This window comes from Rhagoletis pomonella, unplaced genomic scaffold, assembly GCF_013731165.1.
Source record: "Rhagoletis pomonella isolate Grant_MI unplaced genomic scaffold, Rhpom_1.0 Rhpom_scaffold_00010, whole genome shotgun sequence".
Taxonomy (NCBI): domain Eukaryota; kingdom Metazoa; phylum Arthropoda; class Insecta; order Diptera; family Tephritidae; genus Rhagoletis; species Rhagoletis pomonella.
In genome coordinates this window covers 2,834,430-2,861,977 of record NW_023458564.1, presented here as the reverse complement: position 1 = coordinate 2,861,977, position 27,548 = coordinate 2,834,430, and the positions used below count along the sequence as shown (strand labels likewise).

At 34.7% G+C, this 27,548-nt stretch overlaps 1 protein-coding gene across 1 annotated transcript in view; it reads left to right on the top strand.

Annotated features, from left to right (window-relative positions):
- The window catches only part of LOC118745946 (protein still life, isoforms C/SIF type 2-like), a gene marked incomplete in the record, with an annotated part of 407,983 nt that overhangs the window by 367,415 nt on the left and 13,020 nt on the right, over positions 1-27,548 (top strand). The window contains 3 exon segments of the mRNA XM_036479612.1: positions 2,976-3,084; positions 25,656-25,835; positions 26,060-26,197. Of these exon segments, the coding sequence (XP_036335505.1) occupies positions 2,976-3,084; positions 25,656-25,835; positions 26,060-26,197 (427 nt within the window).

Below are 27,548 nucleotides of genomic sequence, written 5' to 3'. Positions count from 1 at the left end.
CACCTGAATTGTGAAAGAAGACACCTGGGATAGAGAGGGATTTTTATGTGACGACACATTAACCACAGACACTGATGAATAAGTCTATACAATTAAAGATGTGGTGCATTGGATATGTACCTATGTACTATGTAGATATGTTTATGAACATGTAAATAATGTACATGTAAACACTGAGCTTACCTAAATTGCTTTCTATGTGTAGATACTAACTAATTTCTGAACTTAAGTTCTAGGATCTTGTTCTAATTTAAATAAGTTCCTTTGGATAACTGCGGCATGCATTATTCCCTAAAACCATTTTTGTATAGAAATGTACAATAGGGCGGGTAATTTTTTTTTACTATACACGTATAGGGTAGGATGATTCCGCGTGTAGTTCTAAGCAAATTTGCCGAAGAAACCGTAGGTCTAAAATCAATTTGGAGTTTGGCAAATTGCGAAAATATGTTTCAAAGAAAATATGAAAATTTGCACTGTTGCGCCCTCTGTTGGAAGTTTTAAGAAGAAGATAAGCGCCGAAATAGATTCCTCATACCAAAAAGACCCCTTACATCATGACTTCATACAAAATTTAAGCATTTGTTTACGACACTACAGCAAAATTCTAACTTCAAATTGATGATAGATCCATGGTTTCTTCGGCAAATTTGCTTAGAATTAGATGTAGAATCCTTCTGTCGAAAAAAAATCTCCCATACAAATTGACCCGCCCTAATGTACACCGATTGCTAAGCCTTTTTTAAGCGTAATCAAGCACCCTTCTGAATTCAATGATTTTCAGTTCTTTATTGCCAAAATCCCAAGCTGTAAGTCATTGAACTGTTCAAAGAGTATATCTACCTTAAACGTTATACACTCTACTCTAAGCTTGATTTTTTTCACAACAGGTACCAGATTACTACTAAAATCTTTTCAGTTACCTCTTCCAGAGATGTAGAGAATACTCGGCCCTACTTTCTTCCTGTTTCCACTCATGGGATTGAGTTGAGTTGAATTTTCTAAAGGGATAATAGATTGATCCTTCTAATTCTCATGGTCCTACTAAGGGATTTATGCACCTGGGCCTGGTGTTAGTTTGTCGAGCAAAGTTTCTACTTTTCAGTTGTACACCGAGCCTTTTATAGAACCTATTATCTACAGCTAATACTTGTTTGACTTTTAGACTTGCGTTGTTGGTGGTTTTTCACTGATTCCGGTGCATAGAAAAACGTTAAAAGTTTCGATCACTTCAAAAAAACTTTAAGACGATTTTTTTTCCAGAAGTCTATTCATAGCACTTACCTCCAGTTAATGCAAATATTTTATTCTTCATGATTATATTTTCAAAATGTTTTTGTATTAATAGCGTTGAATCTGAACGATCCATAAGCAGTTATATTTCCGGATCAGACTCTTGAGTTAGCTCACTTTCCATATATATACATATAGTGGCGTTCAAAAGTGGATGAATGGTGTTTCGTATTTAATATTTACCATGTTCTTCAATCAATCATTTTTGTGATTTTTTCGCATAAAAATATATTTCATGGTTTAACAAAAATCATATAAATCGCAATTTCAAACTTTATACAGAATTCAGAAGAATTCCACAAATTTGTATCTAAATGTCGAGATTTGTAACCAGAATTTTTTAAAAAATTTTAGGTATGTAGTTAACAGGATTATAAAATTTTAATAAAAATTTGTGCAATTTTTGAGCGGCTGGAAAATCGCATTGATTTTCAATATTTATTTATTTTTTGACTGCGTTTTGCAAAATTTTTCACATGAACATGAATTTTCATTGGTAGAACATGCGAAAGACCTGTTTCGAAAAAAAAATGAAAAAGTCACTGCCAGTTTTCCCTACTTTCTCTATTTGTATGAAAAAAAACCGCAAAAGCCGTCATCAAAAAAAAATATTAAAAATCAATGTTCGTATTTAAAAATAATATTTTCATACCAAAATTTACCACGCACGTGCTTGTATGTCCACATCTTAGTATGTATAATAAATATGTAAGTGTACTGTATCTGTGAAGTATTTGTGGAGTGCAGAAGGAAAGCATATTGAACGAAAAATTCGATCAGACAAATTTAATAAAATAATAATTTAAAAACAGCCAAAAAGTATACGTTTCGCAAACAATTTTCGGTACTTGTCTGTACATACGTTTCTGACGCACACTTTAGTGGGAAAACGGATCGTCAAAGTATCCGCAAACGGTATCTGTAAACGAGCAAAAGTCCGCACTTCATCCACTTTTTTCCTTTTCCGGATGTTCGGATTTTTTCCTGGTTGGGTACTTATTTTCGTTGACGTTTATAGTAAGCTTAATTACGTTTCTAATTGATTATAATATTATTATAGGTTTGTTCCATAAGCTACTTGTAGAAAAACTCGAGCAAAGTTCAAACTGTCAGCGTATATCAAATAAACTCTAAAAACTTACTTGTGAAACGCGTATGTGTAACTCGAAGTGACTTCGAGTAGCTTGTGGAACAAACCTAATATTTATTTCCCTCAGTGTAGGCAATGCTCCTTAGCACTTTTGTGCCCCAAAATTATGAGTTTTGAATCATTAGTTTTTTTTTTTGGGAGAATAGACATACGGCAGCGTTGATCCGGATTAACTCGTTATTTAGATAAAGACTGGGATTGAATTGAACAAGGAATGCTTTAAGGCAAAATTAACTTGCATAGTGTGGCCCATATGAAATCCTTTAATTTTTTCAGCTCCCAAAATGATTTTTACCAATTTTCAATGTTTTGGTATTTAACCTTTTCTTATTCCAATAATTTGACTATAGACTAAGTGACTAACATCAGTCAAGAGACGGTGAAGTCATTCATTGCGTAAATATTTCAAATTTTAGTAAACTACTAGTCTCTAACAAGAGCTCAGAATTGTTTACAAATCTAAACTTTGTATAAATCAATAATAATTAACAGGTATAATAATGTATATTTGTTTTAATGTTGTTACTTTCAGAACGTTCTCTTTGCTATCGGTTCGGCATTCTTGTACTACGTCAACCATTTCAAACTGTACTCATCATTTTGCGCCAGCCATAGTAAGGCCCAGAAAGTTTTGCATCCCAGTAAGTAAATTTGCTATGTAACTGTACATATTTGTACTGAAGTCTTATTTCAGTTCATATATTGAAATTTTTAAGTACATATGACAGATCAATACACCAAATTCGACTGTTTTGAACACATACATATGTATAGATATATACATTAGACCGTACAAATACATACATGTTTTGCAAGGCAATTTCGTATTTTTACACTTGCATTAACAATCGGGTCGTTAAGTATGATTTATCGATGTTCTTGTGAGTAAGTACTAGTACGGGCTTTTTTAGGTCAACGAACTTTGAAACGAAAAACATTGTCTCCTGCCGACAAAAACATCAATATATCACACTTAAAGATCCAACTGCAAATGCCGAGGGTATGAAGAAAGGCCCTTACGATTGGCCCTTACGATCGGTTAAAAGAAAAATCGAAACAGCCTTCGAATCGAAATACTTCCTTAGCAAAAGTTTAATGATTTTTGGCCAGCTTTAATTTACTGGCTTTCGGTCAAAAATATCTTTGGCCCAAATAAAAGCAAAAATATCTTTTTTCGAAATCGCCTTACAAAAATGCTTTAGACTCAGAGAGGTGCAGCCAACTTGTGTAAGGTGTTACGGTCTAATGTACGTCAACCAGCCCAGAGTCCTGCCCAAAATTCCAATTACTGAAAATGAACACGCCCTTTAACTGAAACGTGGCGAAGTAAAAAATTCAAAATTGCGTCTTTACTACATCGCTTTAAGGAGGGGGTTAAATGGAGTGAAGGAGGGTTGCCAGAAGGAGATCATGGGTGTAAATTTTGCAGCACATGGAGTCATGAAATTTCGTACCTTGAATTTGCCTTTCCTCGCTAGCTCATCAGCCCTGCAATTTGATTCCTCTATTTCCCGCAACCAATATAAAGCTGGCCTTGAAGACGGTGCTAGTATCGTTTAGAGCGCCCCGATATCCTTATGCAACCTTTGATGGTTGCATAGGCGTATTCTTGATTTGATGGCCGCCTGACTATCCGGGGAGACATTTATCGTATTTGTCGTTACGGCATGTGTACTAATAATCCTAGTCGTTAGAGAAAACTCCATAGCCGACCCTATTATCAAGCTTGGAATCATCCGTTTAGAGATTTAGTTCACCCATTCTGCATTCTTGACGCTCTCCTCGTGACGGGATGTTATTTGAACCTTACTCAGGAGTTTTTGGTAATTTTCTTTTGCGCCACATCCTAATGGTAATAGTAATGAAGAAATCATACTAGAAAATAAATAAAATCTTCATATTTACAGTTCCTTTTAATAAAAAATTATCTAAGCTAAATGCGATTCACTGAACTAACGGTTAATTTTGCTGTTGCTCCTTTTGTATATAGTAATTTGGAATTGTTATTGAAGAAATGTTTAATCTTAAATCAGCAAAATAGATTTGTTAAATTGATACACCATACTATTTTTGACGCATACATACAGAAGTACAGGACGTACTTCTTTGCGCTCTGAAATAGTTGGTCACATTACCCAGTTACCCAGAGGAGATGAGCATGTTACTCATACGCCATGCACGCCCGTTCGATTTTATTTTTTCCGTGATAAATGTTAGGTACATCCAATATGGATCCGCCATTTAAGTCTAATTTCAGACTCATAATCGGCGATCTTAAGAACCCCTAATTGTAAAGTTTTAAGCGAAAGCAATCGATTTCGATTCTTTGGCCGCCCTACGTAGCCCCCCAAGTAACGTATTCTAAAAAAATCGATAAATTTAAAAAAAAATCCTCCCCATATTGGAGCCGCCATTTTGAACTTAAACAAAAATGGCGTCAGACAGAAAACAGTAAAAAAAAAAACAAAATAAAATTTAAAAGATGTATACGCTTCTTTTATACAGGCTTACGTATTGAATACTTAAGCAATACACATCTATACTTGTACTTACATTTAAATGTGCTTATGTACATACATATATTTTAATCGTATGTATATATGTACATACATTTGATTTCTTGTTAGCATAAACCGCATTTTAATCTATATTACATCCTTATATACATACATACATATGTACGTCTGTGTGGCATACATAAAGTATGCGTGTAGCTCCAAGAATCCTATTAAATGGAAAATGAAATCGAACTCGAACCAATTTACACGAAAACACCTGAATTTAGTAAAGTTTGAATGAGGTAGTTAACTACAGGTACGAATAACATATGTATGTGCATGATTATGTATATGTACTGGAGGACTAATATCCGTATATACATATGTATGTTTGCACATACATGTACGTAAATATTTACAGTGTGACTGAAAACATACTTGTTAACAACACCACCACCACCACCATAACCACCACCTGCGCATTATTTAAGCGGTTACGCGTCAGAGACTTTGAAAGTTTTGAGAATATAAATATACATACATATATATGTATAATGTACGCTCTAGGGGTGTTAATTTTTCAGCTTTTTCCGATTCAGGGATTAGTCCCGGGATTTAGGTACTCCTTTCTTTTCAACAAATTAAATCGAAAAAATTGCTCGTCGCTGGAATAATGAAATAGTGTAACATGAAAAGTATAGTTTTGAGAAAAACGAATTGGAAGTTTTTATAAAGCATTACAAACAATACAAATACAATTTCGTTTTTCGGGAATAAATTAGTGAGCCAAAGAAATATTTAAGAAAACTAAAGATTTTTCTAATAGATTAAAGGATTGTCCATCCAATGGTGCAATTATGTTATCGAGTTTATATAAGCCCTGAATATATAATTTTTTCAAAAACAAATATTGCGAAATTTTAAATTTAAAATTTCTCACATTTCTCTGAATTTTTTAAATCATTTTGAATTACTCACGTCAGAGTGAAAAACTAAAAATGAAATTTTACTATATTTGCCACATGGTTTCGCGAATATATTAATATTTGTGTTTAAAATTTGCTATCGCGCGCTGTTTTATGTATAACGTCTAGCTCATTATTTAAAAAAAAAAAAAATATTTAAAAGGAGTTTCTATTATTGCCATTACTGCAAATTACAAATCCCGAAAAGCTCGGAATTATTTGCCAAGAGTACCGGGATTTTAGGGACCTTAAAAAGGCCGGGATCCCGGGATTAACATTCCTAGTATATACATATGCGAATGTTGGATATTGTATGCCATTCCCTTGGCCAAAAGTCTATCGCGACATCTCTCTTTTTGCGGTTTCCAGCTCTGTGCCAGCTGCTGTAAAGCAACATTGTAATTTCACATGTTTAATGTTCATCGAAATTCAAAATGAGTTTATGCCCAGTAGGGAAATGGTTCTAGAGAATTTACTTTGGATTCAGCAAAGTTGCGAATACTGAAGAGAAATGTTTAGTTATAAAATGAGTACTCCGATTCTATAGAAAATTATGAAGTTTTAATTGTGTTTGCTTCTTGCTTCAAAGTGAAAAGAGCAGACTTTTCGCCTTCAAGTTTTGAAAAGTAAAATAGCATAGTTTTGTAAAGTACCACATTTCGCTGCTTTTGAACTACACAGAGGGGAAAAAAATGAAATTAATCAGAAACGACAACGAAAGTACTGTATAATGCAAGTCAAGTTTTCCCTACAAGGCACCCACTAGTGTTTGTACATACATATTTCGCATTTAACAATGTCACACATTATGCCCCTGCCTATCGCAGATCGTATTCAGCGTGTACTTACAAGTGTTGTACTTCAATCACAATCGAGTATGCATTAAAATATAAACAAAGCACACAATGCTTTGCCTGAGTAAATAAATGGTGAAGTGTGAGAGTAGCATTAAATATCCGTACCATAAACAATTAATGAAAAACATACATACATACAAAAGATGTCGTTCCTTACGCTAAAACTCTGACTCCACTGCGTCAAATGTCATGATATGTACATATGAGCAATTGTTCAATTTTTCGACAAAACTAAATAGAGGAAGATTTCATTGCTAAATTGTATTTAAATGAAATCTTAATAAAGACATACTAAAAAGAAAAGTCAAAATAACAACTCCTGCTCATATACCCGTATTTGTGTATGTAACGTATACGTCCCGTAGCACCATACACCACCGACTAACACGTCTAATCGCACGCAGTGTTGCCACTTGCAAATATTTTTAGGTACCAAAATGCCTACCAAATCAGTTTCCAAACTACCAAAATTTGCTCATCATTAAAACGAGATTTCTCGAGTTTTCGGGGTTTTTTAGCTACACAAATTTGCAGTAAAAATTAAAACTACACATAATATTGTTAACAGTATTGGTTAACCATTCACACCAATCGTTCAGATTAAACAAAAGAAATTCGGGCATTTAAATAAAAGAATTAACGTATTGTATGGTATTTGGGAAATGAGTTTTTGTTTTGTTTGTTGTTGACATACTGGGAGCATGCCTTTCGCCAACCACAACATGACCGATTTGGTTTCTCGTTTTTCGATCTGGAAATAGTCACGTAGCGTGACAGCAGACGGTGCCACACCCCATACCTACAGCTTGAACGAATATGGATATTGTGGCTATTTTCCGATCGGGGCAACCGGACAACCGGTCTTCGAAATTATGCGATGTGGGACTTTTTTGAATACCAACATATGTCCAAGATATTGGTGAATATATGTGTGTATTGAAAGAAACCGCCAAAAATTATCTCAAAAGCTTAAACGCTTGAAAGCAGTCCCGAAACGGCTGAATGACGTAGTGCGGCTTCATAAACATGGCTTTACAACTCAACACTGCGATGCTGAGATCACAGAGATGCATTTTTAATCGGCTTTATTTAGGTACATTTTTTGCTTTTTGGTCAAATCGAGTGATAGAAATTTCATGTTGATCTGAAATTCGGTACACACCTTTAGTTGTGATGACAATACAATATCATTGTAAATCCAATATGGCCACCGCCACAAAATGGCGGATAATATTTCTTTTTTCGATTCCCGCAATATGGGTATAATATGAAGGGTTTTGACTAGTACAGTACAGTACATTATGAACAATGGCGGATTATATATTTTTTCGATCCCCTTAACATGGGTTTCAAACTAAAGGGTTTGACGTATAGAAAACAGTGCATTTTAGAAAAAAAACTTTGTCGAAAATGGCGCCCCAAACAAAATGGCTGATCATTTAATGTAGGCAGTCAATACATTTAAACTGAAATCTAGGTGTCTACATCAAAACAAAGCACTTTTCAACTTGGAATCGTAATTCAAGAATGAATCCGGCACCAAGTCAAGAGGACTGCGTGCCGAGGACTGATTGGCGTTAAGGTGCCCCTAAATAATACGTAGTTAGCCGGTAACCCCATATTTATAAATATAAATAAAAAAATAAAACAAACTTGAAAATAAAGTAAGAAACAATTTTTAGTTAAACGGTTTTATTGTAAAGCAAGTAATAATTATGCAGGTAATGTACTAAAAGCTAAAAAAAATAATTAGATAGATACCCGGTACCAGTCATCATCTCACTCTTCTCGCCAATCTAGAGCATTGATCATACTAAAATAAAATCTTGAGGTGTAGCGTTCTCTACCGAAATATGTAAATGATCGTTCTGTGATGTTGCACGATGGAAGTAATGGATTTAAAGGGTGTTTTTTTAGACGTGTGGTTTTCAATGAGGCAACTTTTTTTTCGGGGTTTGTATTTTTGACAGCTGTTACATGATTTATACTTGGTTTGGTTTGCCATTTCATAATGAACAGACCTACTCCGGAACAACGTTTGCAAATCATGCAAATTTATTACCAAAATAATGGTTCGGTTCGTGCGACTCATCGTGCGCTGCGTCCAATATTCGGTCGGCATAATCGCCCAGGATAGTCGGTAATTTGAACAACCATGGATAGGTTTCGCACCACGTTTACTCTAGTGGATAATGCGCATCCTCAAAGATGCCGTACAGTGCGCACCGAAGACGCTATTGCGTGCGACGTGTGGAGCAGAGTATCGAATAATGAGTCCATCCGCCATCGCGCGCAACTTTATAGAAGATTCTTGGTTTGCGGGCTCACAAAATCCCACTCGTGCAAGAATTGAAGCCGAACGACCATCAAGAGCGTCGCACGTTCGGTGAATGGGCCCAAAACGAGATGGCCACCGATCCCGATTTTCACAAGGAAATTTTGTTCAGCGATTTTCACATTTGGATGATGATAATGATAATCCACTAGCCATTGTTGAGACGCCGTTACATCCTCAAAAAGTCACTGTTTGGTGTGCTCTATGGGCATAGGGAATTATTGGTCCACATTTCTTCAAAAATTAAGCCGGCCATAATGTTACAGTAAATGGAGATGGCTATAGAACCAATATTAATGGCTTTTTCGCTCGTAAATTGGAGGATGTTGATGTGGACAACCTTTGCCATACAGTCATGCAGTCAGTCGTGGGCCTGTGGCGGGGCCTCCAAGATCATGCGATTTAACACCGCTGGACTATTTTTTGTGGGGTAATGTGAAGTCGCTTGTCTATGCAGATAATCCCGAGCCGATTGACGCCTTGGAAGAGAATATTCGGTGCGTAATTGCTGACATACGGCCGCAATTGCTGTAAAAAGTGGTTGAAAATTGGGCCCCTTGGCTGGAATTTATTCGAGCCAGCCGCGGCGGTCACTTCCCCGAAATCATTTATATAACCCTTATCTTTATAATAAAGCTAAATACTTGGCCATAACATTAAACTATATGCGTGTTATTTCTTCTTGGAAACCACATGTCTAAAAAAACACCCTTTACTTTTACGCGATGACATTTCTCATGCACAAACAACAAAGCCGAAAAGAAACTGCCAAACAGTCAATTTTCTTAATATTCATTTTTCGAAAGAAAACGTGGTTTAATTTTGCAAAATTGGAAAAATATATGATTTATAAAAATTATTAGAAAACCAAATAAAGAAAAAATGTGTATTTTGTGAAAGTATTAGTGAATTGCAGTGCACTTAAAGCTGTTTACTTTTACTTGAGAACTGTCAAAGTCGTCAAAACCAAAGTAGGGGTTTGCGGAATGCGCCACCTTTGTTCGCTACATTGTGACTTTGACATACATTCTACTTTAGCATGATCAATGCTCCAGATTGACGAGGAGAGTGGGCTGTTCTCTTATACCGTGCACCTAGCCAATTATACATTATTTCTTTACAATAAAACCGTTAAACTTAAATTTTTTACTTACCTTATTATAATGTAGAACCCTTTAGGTAAAATTTTTATGATTTTAGTATAAAATTAGCCATGTATGAATAGTTTTGCAAAATGAGTTGGCTTCTAAAATATGGGAAAGCCATTAAAAATAATATTATTTAAATATAACTACTGCTTTAAGCAATTCGAACTCATTATTCATGAAATGTTGTTAAATTAAAGCAGTTACGTTGACAACTGTATGCCAACTGAAAATACTTATGTATGTATGCGCTTGGAAGCATCTGTAAGGCTGCCTTTCTCCCCCCTGTGAGCAAGTGCATTTTTAAATTACTCATGCGTAGCATAGGCTTCTCGAGGGTTTAAAGTCGCTTTCGCTCAGTATGGCATGTGGGAGCACAAGTGGACAAGTGTATGCTTGTTTCACAAATTTACGACATAACAATGCATTTTTAAGTGCCACTTCGATGCAAGTAATTGCAAGACAATTAAAAAAATATATATATTTGCAACATGCTTTTAGTAACATTTTTTTATGAACCTACATGTGGCTGTAGAGTACCTAGATATGCATGCATGTCCATATTTACGGTGAATGTAGGTATACATACATATATGTATTTATTATATCCAAGCTTCTTATGTGTCTTATGAAAATCGTTACATATTGTAGTTAAAAAATTATTTTCCATGTACTTGTAAGTGTATTTTGTAACTTTCTCCTGTAACAAATTGCATTTGATTACAAAATGCTAGAACCTCCGTGTACTGCCATTTATATTATTATTTTTACAACAAAATAAAAAACAGAGTTGTAAGGGCAAAAAATCGTATAATACCCCAGCAGCGAAACTACGAATGCACGACTACGCTATCAACTCCAGAATCGACTTCAGAAAATACAGTGCATTACAATATGCATGAATTGCTTCTCAAATGTAATCAACTCAAATTATCAAATATGTATGTATTCAATGATTTTTAAAAGATATTCTTATAGAGATCAATAAAAATTTTGACGGAAAGTTATCTGTTTCGTCTGTTTTACCCCTTAGCCTAGAAACTTTTCAGAGAGACAAACTTCATGCGAATCCGCGACAAAAACATTTCCAGCCAATGGTAGTGTTTTAAATATTTATACCTTGTGCTATCTACAGAAAAGGCATGCCTATCAAAGCCACCTGTTGGCTCCATAGGATCAACAGCTCAATTGATGATCATAGGTTATTCCCTTTTTAAGCAATTGCGCCACCGACCGGTAGAGCTCATAATGCCCAATGCATAGGGAACTAAAAAATACTGAATAACTAAATCGTTTTCTTCAATTTTAGATCCAACAGTAGCGAGCTGGTCTTAAAAAGTTCTCCGAAACCTTTTTTGCTCGCTGAGAGCATATGCCTATGTTAATCTCACGGTATTCAGGTTAATATACATATGTTTAGGTTATCAGTAGCCCCACAATGCTACGCAGCCTTCATTAAATAAAATATTCACCCATTCATTTCCGACGGTGACTTCAGTGGAGGTAAGGGGGAATGATGTAACTAAATAGTTGCGAGCCATGTGATTCTTGTTCAAATCTCTCTCTGGTCATATTAGGGGATGTATGTATGTACCCCTGTATGACTTGATGCGGTTTACGAGGGTGCGGATATGAGCAAATTTCACGAGTCATATTTTTCGACAAAAGCATGTTTTGGTCGAAAATGGTCGCGCAATTATCTGTTTCGTGTAAACAACAAGATTCCACCGTGAAATTGTATTAAAGTGAAAACTTAAAATAGATATACTAAAAAAAGTAAAAATAAAAACTCGTGCTCATATACCCGTAGGTCTCTCAACTTAAAAGTCATAAAATTTAAAAGTACCTAAATATTGGCGTGGAAGATTTTTACACAGTATTCTTTATGCACCGATTTATCACCTTCTTTATGTGTATAACAATTTTAGCATGCATTTCGAGCGTGCTAATAAAATTTGTAAAAATCATAGTCATATTTTATTCAATGTAAATTTTTTTTAATTTTGTGGCACGCTAGTTTTATTGCACTAGACTCATTCGCTTCGCATTTCGCAGGAAGAATATTTCCACCGTTTATTTTTAACATTTTGAAATATCTTAAATTATTAAAATTAAAAAATCGTAAAATTTCAAAATTTACCACACAGTTGCGACAAATATTCTACATGTTGCCATTTTCTTTTGTGGCACACTCTTGAAACTTCTCAAATAGGTTGCATTTGATGCCAACGACCATTGCCTCTAATATGAATATTCTGTTGGAAAACTTCCCAAAGTTACTAAAAACCAATTATGATTTTTCGAGTTACAATGAGAAAATTAGTGATTTCGGTACTTTTTCGCCTAAATAAACATTTTAAGGCTAAAATTTTTCAAATAAATGCTTGATTTATTTTTTATTTTACTTGTTTTTGGATCTGGAAAGAAATTTTAACGGTTTTTTTTTGTGGCAAGAGAAGGAAGTGACACTAAAAAACTTGTGAGATTTGCTCAGATATGTATGCATGTAGGTGCCGCTAGTGTGAAAAAGTAGGGAGTCAATCAATCAGATGTGACATTTTTAGCCAATTCTTTACACAGAACACTGACGTCCTACTCAAAATATGTAAAATTTTAATTTAATTTTGTAATTTTAGCAACATAAACATATATTATAAACCTAATATACATTAATTCAACATTCTCACTAAATAAATAATGTTTTCGTTTCAGGATGCAATATATGCATTTGTTTGTTGTAGTAGTTGGCTTTCATACGAATTCATTGCTGTACACGAGTACGAGTAATAATTTATTTTAATATACATACAGCTCATTTAGTTGTGCAACATCAGAGATGTAGTTAGTGTTGCACTTATACACAGAACCTGTAGATTTCAAATACATATGTACATATATTTACATACATATGTATGTATGCCTTTGTAACTATCAAATAAGTGCCATTGTATTAAGAAGCGGCAGAAATTTAATGGCTGCAGTATTTTCGAAGTCATTCAATGCCTTACAAAATTGTCTGATACTTCACTGCCACAGCTTGTGTTGTTAAATTCAAAGGATGTGAGAATGTTATTAAAAAGATTAAATACGCAATAGGGAATATTACATAACTAAAAGGCAATATTGACGCTGGTATCTGTACCATCGTGTGTACAAATACTATAAATATTCCCGTTCACAGTCTGCCGCATTACCAAAAAAGTCAAAGCGAAAATTAACCTAAAAGTACTATGTTTTGTGTACTGAATCTGAATGGTTAGAGGCGCTTAAGTCCACCCGATGGGATACCGTATCGATTTCTGGCCCGATGAACATCCAAAAAAATTCTAACAACGCTCTTTCCTTACAAGGGCTCTTCCACTCTTCCTCTGAGTATATTACTGCCGTGAAGAAGCTTCTGGCGAAAAACCTTCTCCAATTCCAAGGCGACATAAACCAGTAGGACGCACAGCGGTACTTCAGTGGTACGAAATTAGCAGTTTTATACAAAATAGAAGCAACAGAAGTTAGTAGAATTTTATTCAACTAAAACCGATTGAGATTTTTGTTCACTTAAGCAACGTGTTTTTTTCTTATAACTTTTGTGTTTATTGTTTTTGTTGTAGGTTCATATGAATATATGGCTTCTACTAGACAAAATAGACCAGATATTTTAATAAATATAAACAAGACAAAAATTACACTTTATAATTGCTAACTTTGACATTTTGATGAACAAAAGCTATGTTTCCGTCGTCTTCTTACTATAAAAAAAATGAAATAACCAAATATTTACTTTCCGATCCTGAAAAAAAATTGGCGCATATTTGCGACTTTTAACGTTACCCTATATAGTAATCATGGCTTTTGTGGTATTTTTAAGGCGTTTTTGGGGTTAAGTTAACCGATTACTCCCATTTTTTGGATGTTTAGTTATAATGACGGGATTCACAAGACGTGTCAACCATCGTAGAATCTTAAGCTTAGCATGTTTTTATCTAAAATAATGATCAAAATGGTTTTAGAGGATTTCAAACTGCACCGAAATATTTTTAAACTGATAAAAAATATATAATATAAAACAAATGTTAAGCTGAAGATTTTACGACTGTTAACACGTCTTGTGAATCCCCTAAATATTATTAGATATGGGCAAAATTTCGGAATGATATGTTCATCGGCACGCTTCTTATGACCTTTTTGAGGTTAGGTTTGTATGGGTGGTATGTTTTAAAATAAATCGATCATGCCAATTTTTCGTTGGTCCTTTATTTATGTTCATAAATGTTACGTACGGAAAATGGAGCTACGGCGATTCCTTCTAATTTTTTTTTCAAAAAACATATAAGGCTGTACCACTGTAGGACGCCTCCAGTTGTGCGATAACATCAAGACGCACGCCAAAAATTGGAGGAGAAGCTCGATCAAGTACTTAATAAATATGTGGGTGCCAAATATAAGTTTTTTTTTTTTGTTAATTTTCCTTACATTCTTAGCAATAAATTAACCTAATTTTGAATACAGGGTTCGAAATTAAATACCATAACCCGCAAATAATATATTATAATAAGTACCATATTTGTGCTAAGTTAAGTCCAACGTGCTCTGTTTAAAGCTCATAAGACTAGTAAATGTTCAGTACCAGGTTGACTGAGCTTTGCCCGGAGTGCATATACTTTTTAAAGTTTTCAAGATTTGGATAGCTTTAAAAAAATATTTTGAAATTGAAAAAGAAATTGGATTTCGATATCTAGTAAGTAAATTTCTTACTCTAAAATTTAGGCGGCAACCCCATTCCGAATAACGCTGGAATTAATAGTACAAATCTTGAGCGTATATGCGTATACTTACAAAAAATTCCGAATTACGCTGGAATTAATAGTACAAATCTTGAGCGTATACATATGTTCTGCGTATACTTACAAAAAATTCTGATTGAAATTTTTGTTAATTACAAATTTGTATTACATAGAAGCGTGGAAACCTTCACCGAAAATATTTTCAGACTAAAGTTCTCAACAATTCCTTTCATTTGATATCCATATTGCGATATTTTAGATAAATTGTTTGTATTTGTATATAGGGAGAGCATTCTATCAGAAACATCTCTTGGTACCCATGAATAATAATATTTTACCTTTTTTTCTAAAAAAAAAATTAACTAAACTTGCTATTCAAAATAGGTGGCAACCCTATTAAAAATATTTTTTAATTAGGAATCTTTGAAATACCTTCCATTTGATACCCATATTATTATGTTTTAATTAATGTGTAACTAATTTCGAATAGGTGGCAACCTTATACGAGTCATCTCGGAGATAATGCCTATTCAGATAACCTTAAAATCCAAAACATTATCTGTGTACAAAATTTCATCAAAATCGTTAGAGCCGTTTCCGAGAACCCTATGGATATTTATATATATATATATATATATATATATATATATATATATACAAGAATTGCTCGTTTAATATAATAAGATACGACTTTAAAAACAAAATTTCGTATTATTAATTTTATCAAGAGTATTAAAAAATCTATAAAACCAATTTTGAGAGCGCTTTAGACGGTGGCGTGGGCGTATGAATAACATTGCGCTCACATAAAATTTAGTTTTTCTTTTTACATTAAATACTTTAATAATAAATAATTACACACGTATATACAAAACTATACACCTATTTACATTTCTATGCGCATATGTATGTACATACATACATATATGGATATACATAATACTGTCACTGCTTATTCCACTTCCGCAAGCACTAATTGCAGTGAATACGCCTAGGTTTACAAAAGCGGAAAGCAAAGCGCGAAATTACATTTTTTGCCATGCACAAGCAAAAAAAAAAATTATTCTGAAAAAAATTATGGAATGTGAAGTTTTAATTTAATTTATACAAAAAGACTGACCTCATTTAAAGTCTTGCAAAATTAAAATTATACAAAAGCAGGCTCAACGTAAACATAAAACCAGTCATATGTCATGGCAGCCGCAAGTAAACCCCTGATGTTGAAACATACATATGTACAACATACATAAGTACTTACATGAGTGTATGTTTCATTCACTTTTGAAGTTACCTGTACACACAAGTCACACTGGTCACAAAATGTGGCTAGGCCATTGCATACTTACTTAACGGAATAAATGAAAATATAGCATTGAATGGCCGCGTCATCACACAGTAAGCCAAATAGACAGCCCAAACCCAGGTTGATACATATATGTGGTGCATATGTATCAAAGCAAGAATTTGTTGGGGAACAACAAGGTGCGTATTGTGGTGGCGGATAGGCACACAACCCAGGCAGGGGAAGCTCAGCCCGAGCCGGCAAAAAATGCAAATGCGCTGAAAATTATTTGTTAATTAAAACAAAATTCCTTACGCTTGTATTTATTTGTAGACGTTATGATGTCCAAACTCCACCAGTTTTAGGACAACGTTTTAAATTGTAAAAAAAAAACAAAATGTTTTAAACTGGATCTTCATTAGGCATAATGTTTTCAAACGACATTTGTGGAGGCCAGAAGCAGGAATATTTATCTGTGAATGAGAGCACTTGCTTGCAAAGGAAGTAACTTCAGGTATACCATACATATTAAGGTGTTCGATTATTCGGCTTTCTTCAAAACCCGGTTTTCGTGTTCTTCGAAAAATTGCAATTTGAAAAAAACTGGTTCCCGATTTTGAAATTAAGAAAAAGCGAAAAAAAACGGTTTTATTTTGCATAATTTTCATATAGTGAAAATGATTATGTTGGTACGAACTTCAAACTGCTATAAAACTAACAGAAGTTAAGACAGCTTTTATTTATAAAAGAGCAAAGCAAAATAAGTTCAAAGTTTTTTTTAGAGCAAAAGTAAAACAAATAGATATCTGTGAAAAATTCACATTTGGTCTTATTTTAACATTAAATTATTGCATTTTTTCTGACTTTTTTTTAGATTTGAGTAGTGTTCTTGTCGCCGTGGCCACGTGCTTAGATGTGCCTACTGCCACTCGGGCAGCCCATGCAGGGTTCTTTCCTTGTCTCTGCAACATCAAAAAAGGTTTTTCAAATAGCGGTCGCCCCTCGGCAGACAATGGCAAACCCCCGAGTGTACTTCTGCCATAAAAAATCTTCTTCGGAGTTGGAGTAAAAGTGTAGGATCTCTCCACTTACGTCACAACATCAACAAACAGAATACGAATTGAAGAAGAAGCTCGGCCAAACAATGTTGAAAACCTTTAAGCGCCAAACATTCATTTATTATTATCAAATATGAGAAGCTTTTTATCCTAAAATAACCTAGGATATAATTTTGAAACTATTTACGTAGTTTCCCTTAAACTGGAAAAAGCCTTAGGTTAGGTTAGGTTACAGTGGTTGTCAATCAGCACGAACCGGCAGAGAGACACACTTAGGCTACTTTGACCCATTGCGATGCCACTTGGCTTTTTTCCTTTCCCTTGGTTTCCCACATGATAGAACCATTTTGTAACCTTAATGTATCGTTGAAGGTCGCGGTTGTGAAAACTTCGAAAAACTCAAAACTATTAATGAGAGGTCAAGATTTGTATGAAATGAAAAAAACAAACGGGTTGTTCGATAAAAAAAATCTGGTTTATTGGATATTCGAAAAATCAAGATTGCAAAAAAGCTGCTTATAGGTTTCCAAAAAAAAACAAAAACTATGGAAACCGGTTTGGAAAAACTGAGTCAATCACCCTAATACATACCATCTGTAACGTAGCCAGCTCCTCAAGCGACAGATATCTATTCCCGAAAGCTCATCGGATATGTGAAAGAAATGCAACCCGAGGTGCTTGAACTATAGGTTCGCAAAGGCATGGCACCAGAGCAGCAGGTGTTGAGATGATTTCACTTCACCATCCTCCGTGCAGCTGGTGCGGTAAGGGTCATCTGTGATATTCAGCCTTACTGCATGCTTACCCATGACGCAATGACCAATTAGAACTCCCTCCAGTGGTATTCTTAAGAGCTCCCTGGACCGAACCCGTTCTACACGTAGTCATAAGGATTTTACCACCATGGATTCCTCCAGAGCCACTTACATGTCATTAAGGACAACAACCCAAATCAACGGCGGGGTACCTATACTTACACATCTTTGAATTGAAGCGCTGCCCCATTCTGCCGCAACGGTTCTGTTGCAAAGGTTTATGTAAATAAACCTTATAATGTCTGCTTCAACTTTAGCTAGTTTAGGGTGTTTACAATAGCCTAAGGTAACCCGTTTTTGAAAGCCCCCTCTGTATCAAGGAAGCCACCAAGCGCGAATTCCTTCTGCGAAAAGATCTACTCGATACCTTAAACGGACCTATCCTTGCATTAAGCTTGCTGATTAAGGATAGACGCTCTCCAAGAATAACGTTTCTTTAGTGCATATCTCTCTAGAGTCTTCAGGAGAAACAGATCGGCCTGAAATCCCTTGTTGATACGTGCAGGACCATCCAAGGCTCCTGGTGATGACCCCTGCAGTTGAGTTGGTATTGTGCCGTCCGAACCCGACGCCTTAAAGGGCTTGAAAGACTCAATGGCGCGAAGAAGGCGATCCTCACACTCATACCCTTTAAACGGATATTTTCTGGATCCGGGTTGCATGGGAAGTAAAAATCGAGGAGAATCGCTGCTCAGGGCCCAATTAAATCAGATTGTTGCTTAAAATGGAATGCGTGAGCCCGACAAGGATAAATATAGAAAGCATGCACTTTAACAGAATTGAGTGTAACATCAAAAAAATTTCGCAACATGAAAGGGCAACATTTTTTGGAAGAAACGAAAACATCGTATGATTAAATATTTCGTACTTTCAGTCTACCAGTTGCTTATACTTTGCAATGTTTTAATAATTTTAAATCACACCGGTTTAAGCATTTCTCTCAATACCTTGCAAATATGTAAACATTTCAAACGAGCCTTTCACATCTATAATTATCTCAACAAGAATTACCGACATAAAAATTTTCCACTTTCCAACCCCTCGAAAAAATTTATAATTATATACATACATAACACAGCTAAAAGGTGAGAGTGAAAATCTTAACGTCAAAAAGAGAAATCATCAGCAGGTATGAAAAATAAGCAAAATTAAAAGGAGTGAATAAACAGACGTCTGAATAGACCAGCAAAAAGTCAAACATATTTACACAGGCGCGTGCACAAAGCAAAGAAGCTGCGTGCGATAAGTAGACAGCCGTATGAACTAATGAAAATATAATAAAAATGTTGGAACCTACATGTGTATATAAATACATACACATTTACATGATTGCAACACGTACAGCAGGAAATAATCTCATAATCAGAAATTAATTTTCTACCGAAATTAAATACTAAAGTGAAAAAATGTTGCTGGTAAACATATTCAAGTCAAAGTTCCTCAAGAGAAAAAGTGTTCATTAAACATTTATTGTTGTTGGCGTGAATGTTGAAATAACAAAGTAAAAAAAATTTATAACCATTACTGAGATAATACATTTTATAATGCCGTTTTCTTTTTATTAGAAAAAAATTTGGCCTTTTCATTGCCCTCTCCTTAGTATTTCTGCGTAGATGGCACTGAGAAGGCAACACTTTTCGGTAGAAGAGAAAACGCCATAACACTTGCAAGTTTTTTAATATAAGTACTCCAATAACACTCTATAAAAGCATATGAATGAAGGTTGGATTAGATTATTCTGGCTGGCACACCACACCCAAATATACCAATAGTTCTCTATTGATGCCAAATGGTGATAGAAGTTTTAGTTAAGTATGTATATTCGAAGCAGGTCCGTCGAGAGGGAGGGGGAAAAGGGATGAATCCACCCGGGCCCGGTATTCTTAAGGGGCGCGAAATATCAGAACCATAACTTGTTATTATTTTTTTGCAATGTAATTGCTCCTTCGTTATAGGCTTTTAATATAAATATTATAAACATATTACGATTCGTGCTGATTGTTTCTGACTCTATAAATTAAAGAAAATCTATCATATGGCTCTAAACGCGTACTGTTACAATACGTTTCGGCTCGCAGTGGTTTTCAAATACCGCTGAAATTTGCTAGAAAACAACAACAGTTTTTCTTCTTGCATCTGAAAGCATAAGTATTTATGTGGCAATATTTAATATAGGTATACCTAAAATTCCAAAATGCAGAAGGTACCCTGTTGTTTAGGAGTTATAAATGTTTCAACAGCGGACTGTGGCATTACAATTTTTACATTCTAAAGCTGCTTTATATTATCGAAAAAGTCTCTCTTCTTATATAACTCAAGAACTACGTATTTATTGAACTGATAAAATTAATTTTGAGGTCAATATTTGCAAAAAATAGTCGGACTGTTACGTTACAGAAAAAGACTGTTAATTATAACCTGTGCGATTATAATTAGGTTTTTAAATTACTTGTAGTCTGTTTTATGCAATAAGTGTTATGAATTCAGTACACTAGCGATTTGACATGTAATCCAAAGAAATTAAGAACATGATGATTATGAATACAGAATTTAAAGTTTCTGTTGCTGTGCAGCTGAGGTCGTTTCACAACTGCTCAAAGATGTTGAGGTTTTTCGCGGTTAAATACACGAAAAACGGTTTAATGGAAACTTTTGTTTGCTCTATGCCATTTAGTACTATTCTTAAGATCTGATTATGCATACATCGCATAACTTCGCACAACCATTTGTACCAGTTAAGCAAAATCTAAACTTAACAGTTCTTACAGGTTCTGCTAATTACTGGGCAATGGAGTACATACAAAGTGCATACAAAATTACAGTTTGAAATTTATGAGAAGTATGCATAATCAGACCATTACCCTTCAGAATGCGCCTTCGAGCGATGCTTTACGATTTTTCCTTCGAAAACTATGGCCATTGGAACATGACGTAATGAGTTAGAAAGCATATCGTCGTTGTTTTTGCAAAACCGCCTACCTTCTGGCAATCAAATTTTTTCTTTGAAAGCATTGCCTTCAGAGCAGGTATTTTCTCTAGCTATTATTTTACAAATCTGTGGTTTTAAAAAACGATTTGTGATTTTTATGCATAAATCTCTATGCCTGGAGATCAGGGTTACCAAATCTCACAAATCTTGCCACAAGGGCGATTTAGGAGATTCGTGTAAATATTTATATTGTCTGATACCTCAGAATATGCATGACCCAGATATAATCAAAAATCTGCGAAACCTGAAAGAAACCATGTTCCCCTCGGTTTTGTTTTCAGCGATTTGGGCCGCATGCTTTTAAATTAATGCAAATTTATATAGGGGAGTTTTCTCTCGACGGCCCTGATTCGAAGTAAACATAATTTCTCAACGCTTTTTGAGAATTTCAGTAGCGCTTGAAGCCGAAGTGTTTTCATGTCTTCAAGCTTATTAAACTCTGGAGCTCTAAAATATTTCAGTAGTTTTTTAATAGCGCAGTGTAAACGCATAGGATGTATTCTAGGGTCTAGCATTATTGTGTTTTCGTAGTGAACACGGCACTCAATTTACAAAAATTTTGTATTTGTAACGATGATTTAAACAAAATGAAAATATACACGCCAAATATATAACCTCCGCTTTTTTAAGTCGCTTAATAAGGGGAACTATGTATATGAGCAATTCACAGGAGTTGCTTCATTTTTCGATAAAAACGAAATTGGTGGCACAATTACATTACCCAGTGCATTATCTTCAATTTTGCATAAAGGACAAGATTTCATTGCGAAAATGTATTTAAATTAAAACTTAAAAAAGATATAATCACAAACGTCAAAATAACAACTCCCTTTTATATGCCCGTAGTTATGTACGTAACGTTTACGCCCCATGCACAGTCATTCAACACGTTTACTCGCGCGCCTTTAATTAAGTCATATTAGTTAAAAAAAATTAAATATCAACGGGAAATATTTTTTTACAGCATTCCTTATGCTGCGGCAGATATTCTGCATACTACCATTTTTTTTTTTTTGAAATTGATGGCACACTTTTGAAACTTCACAGGTATGTTGCGTTTGGTGTCAACTTTCATTGCTTCTAATATTAACATTCTATCTGAAAACTTCTTAAAGTTATAGAAAAATAAAATAAATTATGACTTTTTCGAGTGACAATGTGACATTGAAAAAAACAGTAATTTCGGTAAGTTTTCACCTAAATAAAAGTTTTAAGGCTAAAAATGTTAAAATACTTGATTTATTTTTTATTGAATTTATTTCTGGAACCCCATTGATTAAAATAAATGTACTAAGAAAGCTTTAGCGTTTTATTCTGGCGAATGAAGGAAGAGACACAAATGTACACATTTCTGATATGTATTTTTCTACAGGAACTAAGACTTACAACAAATTCATCGTCGCACCCAAACAGATGAATTCCGAATTCCCAACCATAGTAATTCAGCAACTACAGCATCAAGAGTTTTCTTTAGCCTTCGAGAAACTGTTTCATTCTCGGAATTATTGGGGAGGTAGCAGAAAAACCTCATCGAACTGTGATTAAATGTACATTACAGCGACCACTGCGTAATAGTGGCGCCTAACCCAAATGTACACATCGTTATTAAATCTAAATACCAAACACAACAAAAAATCGAATACTAAATGAAAACATTTTAGTTGATTACTTGCTCAAAATAATTTTTAAAATCGTAAGCGTTTTTCATTAGCAACGTCGAAAATTTTAAGCTTTTGCTTGGAATTGATTATTTTAATTATTCCGGGTGTCCTAGCTAAACCTTAACGAACGTGCATATTTTGCTTATTTTAATGTAAATATATGTAAGGCGAAGTACGGATCTCTTAAGAAAACGGTCAAGAAATAAACTGCCATTATTATTTGTGTGTGCACAGTAGTGTCCAAAGGAATTTTACATCTCGTCAATGTTTTTGCAAAACCGCCCATCGCCCAATTGCAAAACCGCCTATCTTGCGGCACTAAAATTTTACAGGAGAGCGAAAAAATGGTTTATTCTTTGAAGGCATTGCCTTAATAAGCGGTATTTTCTCTAGCAATTATTTCAAAAATCTGCTGTTTTAATAACTATTTAACGATTTTTATGCATAAATCTCGATGCCTGGAATTCAGGGTTACCAAATGTCATTTTTCCACAACGGCGATTAAGCGGTTGTACAACTGGTCGATGGGCGGTTTTGCAAAAACATCGACGATCTAATATTTCACAGCATGCTGTCTCACTCTGCCACCACAAGATAATGGAACGGACAGTCGTGGTAGAAATCACAGCAAATTGCTTAAGAACTGCGCACAGCTTAAGAAAATTCGGCTTAATAAATTTATTTTGAGCATTGCTTGAGCTTTGTTTTTATATGTAATTTTGACAGTTCTTGAGATCAGCGTACCACGCATTAAAAATGAAAAGAATCGCTATTATAGCGCATATCCTTAGAATCGTAGTTGATTGGAAGATTTCATTACACACAGGTGAAGCTTAATAAAAACTTTTAAAAACCAGGGACAGAGAACGCGTTCCAGTTTTGATCAAGTTCTGCTTGAGAACAAAATATAACGTCAAGAACGTTCCCACAAAAGCTCCAAACTGGATCAAAAGTATTGCGAGCAGTTTTAACGGGAAAAAGAAAATATCCAAAAGGTTTGGGAACGTTTTCCTAAAGAACAAAATACGAATAAAACTCTTGGGAACGTTCTCAAGAAGGACAGAATGTGAACGAGACTTTCTGAAAAGTTTCCAATGAGAACAAAAGAATCGAGAACGTTTTCAATTAGGATCAAATAAGATACGTTTTGCTAGAGAACAAAACGAGAACAAAAGTTTAGAGAAGTTGGCATTAAGAGAGGGAAGTCTACGTGCTGGTATGAAATACCCGTTCCCCCCGGAAATCTGGATCATTTAAATTTCCTGAACGTTTATCATTAGGGTAAACTGTCCATTTATGAAAAAAAATCATTTTTTCTGCAATCAAATATCGTATTCTAAGTCTTTCATTGACTTTCTAACAATAATAATAATATAATAGATTGGCGCTTACACATATGTTATTGTTTGGCCGAGCTTCTCCTCCGATTTGTAGCGTGCCCCTTGATGTTGTCACACACACAGAGGGACCAACAGTTTTACGCCGACTCCGAATGGCGATTGTATTTTTATGAGAAGCTGTTTTTCATGGCAGAAATACACTCGGAGGTTTGCCATTGCCTATCAGAAAATTCCTGAGACTTTGATTCCCAAATTGTTCTTCGAGAAAAAGTTCTTTACACTCTTGTTCCCGTTTAGTTCTTTTCCAAAACGTTACGGAGTCTTTTGTTCCCATTTTTTATTTATTTTTTTTATAATTGCTCCCGAAAGTATTGTTATAATTTTGTTCTCTTTGAAAACATTCCACAGGGGTTTGTTCGTATATAATTCGCTTTGAGAACGTTCTCGACTGTTTTGTTCTCATTTTGGTTTTGATTTTGAAGCGTTCTTGGGAACAAAACTACGAGAACTACATTTACTTTCGATCATACCGTTTGTTCTCGGTTCCAGGTAAAAACAGATTTGGTTTTTTTTAACTCTTAACTTCAAATGCATTTCGGTTAGCATACAAAAATTGTAAACCAAAGGTTTGTCTCTACGAGAAGGCGTTGGTGTTATTGGGCACGTTCAGAAGGCGCAACAGGTTAGTAACTGTTGTGATTGCACCTTCTGAACGCGTTGTTGTGTACTTATGATCAACTGAACAGTTGCGTGTTAGATGATCGTAGTATCTTTCGGATCATTTGAGTCAACAAGTTGTGTGTACCTTTGAGAGTTGAATTTGACAGCTATTTAATGTATCAAGGCGATCAGATGACTCTGATGACTCTACTGATTTCTTTAGCAACGGTTGCGCTCAAGCTGTGCCTTCTGAACCTACCCACTGACGAAAATAAGTTATCTTAAAGTGAGAATAAAGAATATTAAAAAAATATATATACTCAGTTTTAAAAATAGATAAGGATTCGCATCTATGTGTAATATAAGCCGCATTAGTTTCTATAACAATAAAAAATTAATAACTACATAGATGCATTAACAGCACTAGAAATATGTATGTATATATTTTTAAATTCTCCCCATTCACATCAGTGGATATCCGTCTGTTCAACGCGCTTGAATGACCAGCGCAGATCTTTCTTATTCTTTACTTTATTGTCAATTGTAATTTTTCAATCCTTGAAATTAACTGAATTAAACATTAAACTGTACTTAAATTTGTATGTTGTTTCTCGATCGTATTTTCAAGCATAATGTTTTAGTGCTTATCTTAGCGCTAAAAATTGAGTTTTTCTTGCTTATTTTTTGGCCTTGTTCATTAGCCACCTTGGGCTTACATATGTACGTATCTACACAGTATAAACATGACCTAGTGCGAGTTATCTAAATATTTTCTGTGTTAACTGCTTTATGTTCTCTACCTTTTTAATGTTTTCCCCCTTATTCACAGATGAAGGTAATCACGCACTACAGGAGTTCCTTGCCGCACGTAATCCGAAGCAGCAACATAGCAGCACTCTGGAATCGTACTTAATCAAACCAATACAGCGCATTCTCAAATATCCTTTGCTTTTGCAACAGTTGCGGAATTTAACCGATTCACGAGCCGATGAACACCTACACTTGTGCGGTAAGTACTTGTGCGTCGTTAACATGCGTGAAATGCACGTATTTTTTTTTTTTCATAGCCAACCAATGGCCTTCGATAACACTTGAATTTTTCCTCTTAATTAATGATATGATTTTAATAAGTAACATAAATAAATCTTTTACCTTTTGTATATGTAGCCACTTGTGATTTATTTGCCTGTATTTATTTATTTTGTTTTGTGTTTTTATTCGTGTGCATTGCAGAGGCCCTCAAGGGCATGGAAAAAGTGGCCGAGCATATCAATGAAATGCAACGAATTCACGAGGAATATGGTGCTATATTCGATCATTTGTTCCGACAACATCAGAAGTCATGCAAGCAACCCATTGATTTGAGTCCAGGTGAGGTTACTGGTGTGTGCAATGACGTATTCTCTAATGGATATACATATGTATTTTTATTTATTTTATTCAGTCGTAGTATAGGAGCCACTCAGAAAATTAGGAAATAAAAAGTCTTTTTTATTTAAATGTGGAATAGCTTTGTAGCTGAAGGGCAATCAAAAAAACGTAGATAGCTATTCATCGGCTTTCTACTGCCATATCCTTTACGAAGGCCATTACGCCTGTTTAAATTCAACGTGTAGTGGCAAATAGAATGGACGCATTCTTAGTCAAAATGGGGCTAAGAATTTTTTTTAAGAAATTTATGTTTTAGAATAAGATAAGCACTTTTCTAAAAAGTAATATATCCCAAATAACTATATATATAGATCGTCACCACGGTCGCAAAAGCTGGTAACTCCTTTTAAATAATAAAATAATTTACTTACGCTAAAGTTATAATTTTTACTTTTTTTTACTTACGCTAAAGTTATAAGTTATAAATAAAGCAGGCTTTATTTCGCATCTACGCGAAAATAATTGGAGCAAGAAGTTTATTAAAAATAATACAAGAAATTAAGATGAATCATGAGTACTAGCAGAATACTTCACGCCTATTGTGTTAAGTTCAGACAGAAATTTAATTGAGCTACAAACAGCTGCTCGATTATCGTCGCGCAGTCAGCTGCTCCATTAGCTACAGTGATGAAAAAGTTGGTACAATGGTACCTTTATTTAGTTTGAAAGTGGTTTCGGAACAAACACACACGGTAAATTTGGAACGTAGTCCAATCACTTTTCAGGAAATCGGAAATCAGTTCCTTAATTTATCCACATTTCAACGCATTTTCTAGTGGGCATGCAAATGATACAAAAGGGTGGTAAAAGTAGTTGACTACACCAGTAAGAAAGTGATTCACCTTTTCATTTGTCTCAAACTGCTGGAAAATATTCTTTTTATAGCCAGATATGTTTAATGGGAATCCAGAATTTGATATGGTATCGAAAAGAAAAACTAACTCTTATTTTCCTTAATATATCCATATAAAAATATATATGATGGAATATCAGCTGTAAAATTGGACCGGGAATGAACAGCTGACTGCTATTTGTTCAATAAACATACCTCAAAGTCTAAGTTAAACATAACCAGGAAGGTTGCATGAAAAAATTCATTCAATTGGCATGCAATTAAGCACTAATCGGGCAATTATGAATTGTCATTGTCATGTCAATTGTTGAAATTTTGTATGATGAATCGAGCTCAATTAGTGCCTTAAACGAGAAAGCTTCGCTAATTGCTCGATTTGCTGCCTGTCTGAATATACTTGGAGGCGCTTTCACATCATCCTCTGTCTTTGCATAAACG